At 34.8% G+C, this 7017-nt stretch overlaps 1 protein-coding gene across 2 annotated transcripts in view; it reads right to left on the reverse strand.

The window, feature by feature from the left end:
• Positions 1–4499: 4499 nt before the first annotated feature.
• HLX (H2.0 like homeobox) overlaps positions 4500–7017 on the reverse strand; it is an 11042-nt gene continuing 8524 nt past the window's right edge. For both annotated transcript variants that reach the window (XM_073671905.1, XM_073671906.1), the window contains one exon: positions 4500–5840. In XM_073671905.1, coding sequence (XP_073528006.1) covers positions 5496–5840 — 345 coding nt within the window. In that variant the 3' untranslated portion in view covers positions 4500–5495. The remainder of the gene's footprint in view (positions 5841–7017) is intronic.

Below are 7017 nucleotides of genomic sequence, written 5' to 3' on the forward strand. Positions count from 1 at the left end.
ATTCATTGTGTGCAGCATGTGCTCTATATGTATGTTATATTCATTGTGTGCAGCATGTGCTCTATATGTATGTTATATTCATTGTGTGCAGCATGTGCTCTATATGTATGTTATATTCATTGTGTGCAACATGTGCTCTATATGTATGTTATATTCATTGTGTGCAGTATGTGCTCTATATGTATGTTATATTCATTGTATGCAGTATATGCTCTATATGTATGTTATATTCATTGTATGCAGTATATGCTCTATATGTATGTTATATTCATTGTGTGCAGTATGTGCTCTATATGTATGTTATAATCATTGTGTGCAGCATGTGCTCTATATGTATGTTATATTCATTGTGTGCAGCATGTGCTCTATATGTATGTTATATTCATTGTGTGCAGCATGTGCTCTATATGTATGTTATATTCATTGTGTGAAGTATGTGCTCTATATGTATGTTATATTCATTGTGTGCAGTATGTGCTCTATATGTATGTTATATTCATTGTGTGCAGTATGTGCTCTATATGTATGTTATAATCATTGTGTGCAGCAGGTGCTCTATATGTATGTTATATTCATTGTGTGCAGCATGTGCTCTATATGTATGTTATATTCATTGTGTGCAGTATGTGCTCTATATGTATGTTATAATCATTGTGTGCAGTATGTGCTCTATATGTATGTTATATTCATTGTGTGCAGTATGTGCTCTATATGTATGTTATATTCATTGTGTGCAGCATGTGCTCTATATGTATGTTATATTCATTGTGTGCAGCATGTGCTCATTATGTATGTTATATTCATTGTGTGCAGCATGTGCTCTATATGTATGTTATATTCATTCTGTGCAGTATGTGCTCTATATGTATGTTATATTCATTGTGTATAGTATGTGCTCTATATGTATGTTATATTCATTGTGTGCAGTATCTGCTCTATTTGTATGTTATATTTATTGTGTGCAGCATGTGCTCTATATGTATGTTATATTCATTGTGTGCAGCATGTGCTCTATATGTATGTTATATTCATTGTGTGTAGTATGTGCTCTATATGTATGTTATATTCATTGTGTGCAGCAGGTGCTCTATATGTATGTTATATTCATTGTGTGTAGTATGTGCTCTATATGTATGTTATATTCATTGTGTGCAGCAGGTGCTCTATATGTATGTTATATTCATTGTGTGTAGTATGTGCTCTATATGTATGTTATATTCATTGTGTGCAGCAGGTGCTCTATATGTATGTTATATTCATTGTGTGTAGTATATGCTCTATATGTATGTTATATTCATTGTGTGCAGTATGTGCTCTATATGTATGTTATATTCATTGTGTGTAGTATGTGCTCTATGTGTATGTTATATTCATTGTGTGTAGTATGTGCTCTATGTGTATGTTATATTCATTGTGTGCAGCATGTGCTCTATATGTATGTTATATTCATTGTGTGTAGTATGTGCTCTATATGTATGTTATATTCATTGTGTGTAGTATGTGCTCTATATGTATGTTATATTCATTGTGTGCAGCATGTGCTCTATATGTATGTTATATTCATTGTGTGCAGCATGTGCTCTATATGTATGTTATATTCATTGTGTGTAGTATGTGCTCTATATGTATGTTATATTCATTGTGTGCAGCATGTGCTCTATGTGTATGTTATATTCATTGTGTGCAGTATGTGCTCTATATGTATGTTATATTCATTGTGTGTAGTATGTGCTCTATATGTATGTTATAATCATTATGTGCAGTATGTGCTCTATGTGTATGTTATATTCATTGTGTGTAGTATGTGCTCTATATGTATGTTATATTCATTGTGTGCAGTATGTGCTCTATGTGTATGTTATATTCATTGTGTGTAGTATGTGCTCTATATGTATGTTATATTCATTGTGTGCAGTATGTGCTCTATGTGTATGTTATATTCATTGTGTGCAGTATGTGCTCTATATGTATGTTATATTCATTGTGTGCAGTATGTGCTCTATATGTATGTTATATTCATTGTGTGTAGTATGTGCTCTATATGTATGTTATAATCATTATGTGCAGTATGTGCTCTATGTGTATGTTATATTCATTGTGTGTAGTATGTGCTCTATATGTATGTTATATTCATTGTGTGCAGTATGTGCTCTATATGTATGTTATATTCATTGTGTGCAGTATGTGCTCTATATGTATGTTATATTCATTGTGTGCAGTATGTGCTCTATATGTATGTTATATTCATTGTGTGCAGTATGTGCTCTATGTGTATGTTATATTCATTGTGTGTAGTATGTGCTCTATATGTATGTTATATTCATTGTGTGCAGTATGTGCTCTATGTGTATGTTATATTCATTGTGTGCAGCATGTGCTCTATATGTATGTTATATTCATTGTGTGCAGCATGTGCTCTATATGGATCTCACGCACTGTGTGAATGTGACTTGCACAGTATGTGCGCTTTATGCCCGTGCTGTGCACCATGTGTGCAGCTCGGGGACACTTCCCTGCAGACATGTGACTGTATGAATGGAGAATATTCAGCTGAGGAGGTGACAGTAGCTGCAGTCTGAGTTTTATGATTTGCCAGGAGACATTTCATAAAGTCGCTCTTGCTTTATTGCTCCTTGTCCACAGCCTGAAAAGACATTTCCCTGCTCTGCTCTTCATACACAGGGGGCTCAGCATCAGGCGATGCCGGGGGCTAGATTTCTGTGTTGCACTATATAGTTAGTATTTTTTAGAGTATTTTTTTTATCTTTTTACTGCAAAACTTAATTGTAGTGTAAATAAAGAAAATATCTGCCCTGCTGAATAATAATTTACTCTACCAGAGCTGTGATAATGATCCTAATAGTCTGTATATCATAGTATTATAATTTTACTTTGTTATTATTATTGTTATTATTATTATTACATTATTGTTATTAATAATAATATTAGTAGTAAATAATAATAGAAGTAAATAATAATATTATTAATAGTAGTAAAAATAATAATAAACGATGATGAATAAAAAGTAGATGATTATTATTATATTCTAGGTTTAGGGCTTAGTCAGTACCTTTTATAAGTTTTTTTATCCCCTTTCATCGTCATTAGTTTACAACACACAATATATATATATATATATATATATATATATATATATATATATATATATATATATATATATATATATATAACATTTTTATTACTATTGAAAAGAGTTAGAAAACGACCCTAATACAATTTTGCATAAATCTTATTAACGACTATAATATTTTATATTTTGTTAAGATTTTAGATTCTGTCAAAATGCAATAAAAATGCGTTATAATTATAATAATATAGTACTATTAATATTATTATTATCACATCATTATTTTTTTGTCTGTTTCATGTTTAATAGAGACAAATAGGTAAAATGTCTGTCCACTTCTAGTTGATCTCCAGTTCCCAATGCACCTTACTAGCATTCACCTCCAGGTCCTGTAGAACTACAAGTACCAGAATTTCCGGACAGCCTCAAACTTGCTCCACTTCTTTGGTAAGTCTAATCTGTCACAATCCTGTGGTTCCTTGTGTGCAGTATGTTAGATCTGTGCTGCCCGGAATCCCCCTGTATAGTGCGATTATCTCTGAGCTAAAAGACCAAGAGCTCATTAATATTCGCCAATCAGCCCCAAACCAAGAACCTGCTGCCATCTCACTATGGGTTTATCGAAAAGAATATCTTTTCCATCATTACAGATACAGTTATCATCAATCATTCTTTCTCTCTTTCTTTTTTATCTATCATCTTTTTATCTATCTATCCTTCTATCTATCCATCTATCTATCTATCATTCTATCTATCTATCTGTCTTTATATCTATCTATCTGTTCTATCCAACTTTCCCATTTATCTATTCATCTTATGGCTTTTTCTCTGCTCCTTTCATATCTATATTTATCTATCTATATTCTAATCTTTCTGCCTTTCATATGTATATATTACTCTATTTATTTATCTAACTCTATTCTACCTCCCTTTCATATCTATCTCTCTATCTATTCTATATCCAACTTTCATATCTATCCATTTATGTAATGTCTCTTTCTCTATGCCATTGCCTTATCTATCTCATATCTATCTATCAATATATCTATCTATTAATCTATAGATCTATATATCATCTATATATCTCAATATCTAATCTTTCTGCATTTTATAACTATTAATCTATTTATTTATCAATCTGCCGCTCTATTTTCTTTCCTTTTCATATTCCTATGTAACTTCTAGTTATATATCTGTATATTCCTTAGAGTTCTCTTTATTATCTATTTGTCTAACATCTATCCCATATCTGCCTGCTATCTCATAGCTATGATATATATATATATATATATATATATATATATATATATATATATATATACATATATATGTATGTATATATATATAGATATAGATATAGATAGATAGATATAGATTGTTCTTTGTGTTACAGAATGTACTCACATGATGGTGGAGAGCCATAATAAATCTTTTATTTACAGTACTTTCAGTGCATGGTGCAGGCTGATGATGATGATGATGTGGACATTACAAGGGCTTCACATTTTGTAGGAGAGATTTGACAGATGGACACACTGGGGGCACATAGTAGGGGCATTCACCCGCTGTCCTCTGGTTGCACCAATATTCCTCACCTACATCCCAACCCCCTATTAGACAAGTCAGTGACTCTGCTGCTAATCCAGAAGGACTGTGGAACTACAACTCTCAACATGTTCTGTTTGTCAAAGGTTACTAAGACCTGCTAGGAGTAGTTCCACAACTATAAAATCCAAGTTAATCTTCACTTTACAGTACCATTTTGAGAAAATCATGTAAAATTCGGCATTTATTCTGGGGTTCATTTTCTAATGCGGATCCATATGTCGCACATAATCTGCATGCGACAAATACAGATCCGTAATAGAAGCCCAAATTTGCAGATTTTTTTTCTGATTCTTTTTCTTACATTTGTGTTTGCTCTTCTCTGTAATTCATTTGTTTTAGTGACTCTTCTGAATAAAATCCCTGGTAAATGTGTGTACATTTCATACATTATTATAGATCTTGGAGCCCTGGAGGTTATGACATTTCATAAACACTAAAAACGATACAAACTTGTTATTAAAATTTAGAACATTCTCAATTTGATAGAAAATTCTGAAATTCTCCTACACAAAATTACCTCCAATTTGATGTCACTGGTAATTGATGCAGCAATAAACTATTTTTGGGCCATTTGCTCATAGGGATTGTATCAAGCCCACAATAAAAGTGGGCAGCACTGTATAGGGGGGGATACTTGTGGTGGTGGGTGCAGACTTTTTACAGCCAGAGTTTATGTCCTTGCCACCTCTGACTTTCCCCAGTGATGGTCACTGATGATCCAGCCCATACATCTTCACAGTGTGTCCCCTGCAGAGGAGAATATGTCTGTCACTCAATGTCCTATCATTAGTCCTCTAGGTTAATGCAGAGAGGGGCTCTGTGGACTGGGGGTCTCTGGGGAAGGGACAGCCTGCTGTGTGGAGAGGTCAGTGGTAGAGGAGGATCTGATCACACTGGTTTGCTGAGGCTCAGAGCTTCCACCTTCAGTCCTTTCAGTGTCACTGGGCATCATGTCCAGCAGGTCAGAGTCACTGGAGTCACTGTCCCCATCAGATCTGTAGGGACTATTGCTCCTGTCTATGTCTACTTCTCCAGTACAGGGGGCTTCACTCTTCTCACTGTCTTCCTTCTCTTTATCCTTTTGTGCTTGCGCCTCTTTTGAATGTCTCCACTTCATGCGCCTATTCTGGAACCAGACCTTCACCTAAGTGCAATTAAAAGAAATGTATCCATTAAAATAAATCCTTGTCTCTCTTTTGCTGCAATCATCAATTTTGGTGCAACTTTCCTGCAATTGCATCAAAAATCCCAAGCTTGAGTATATTTGCAAGCAGACCTGTAGGTCTCAGCATAACAACTACAACTCCCAGCATGCCCATTGAGCTTTCTGAAGCTGAAGTTTGGAGACAGCAGGTGCCTTACATCAAGCAGGCTCTGGCACTGAGATGAAACAGACAGTACAATGCTGGCAGCCTGGTGTGTCTCATTGTTTGATAAGATCTCCAGGCTGCAATCACTGCCCAAGGAAGATAAACTCAACCCAATAGGGGCCATTACTGGGCTAAATATGTCAAAAATTGTCCCCAGGAGAATAAGATAATTGCATTGCTGTAAATAGAGTTTAGAAATAACTGGCTAGATGAGAAGTGTCTCCAGTAATTGCAAACTGGCCTCAATGGAAGAAGGGATGGGGGGGGGGCACATCTTATAACCAAATCACTAAGGAAATCCCCTCTGCAGGTGTTGTAATAAACCCACAGAACAGGGTCACCTTCTAAAACTTGATCACTTCTTAAAGGGATGGAGAACAACTTATAATGTGCTCATGATGACTTTTTTTCTTAACTGTGCCCCTCTTCAAGAATAGGGTTACCCCTTATAATATGATATTTTATACAAATGTCTATTCTTGTTTTTATATAATGATCATACCCCTGCAAAAGGGTTTCATCTGATAAGGGATCATCTGCAGGAATGGGGTTGTATGTTAAAATGATAACACCTCTGCTTTAATAGGGCCCCCCCCCTTTATAAAGATGTTGCCCCTGTAAGAATAGGGTCCCCTATTGCTATTATACAACTTTCACTGCCTGGGAGAGACTGGAAATTATATAAACTGTGCAGTAATGAAGTCACTTTGTTATAAAGATTTTATCCCTGCAGGAATGGGGTTTTTATCACTCCTGGAGAAATGGGGTCTCCTCTTATGACTTTCTGCAGAACAGGGGTCACCAATTATGAAGAATGCCCCCTTAGGATTTTAGTTACTACTATTATGATTTTGGTTACTACCTTTACTGTTATAAATAGGGGTCAGCTATTCCCCTCTGCAGGAATCTGCTCACCCCCCATTAGAGATATACCCTTACAATATGATAACT

Source organism: Phyllobates terribilis, unplaced genomic scaffold (genome assembly GCF_046119375.1).
Source record: "Phyllobates terribilis strain yellow unplaced genomic scaffold, ASM4611937v1 Scaffold_3__8_contigs__length_932513732, whole genome shotgun sequence".
NCBI lineage: Eukaryota > Metazoa > Chordata > Amphibia > Anura > Dendrobatidae > Phyllobates > Phyllobates terribilis.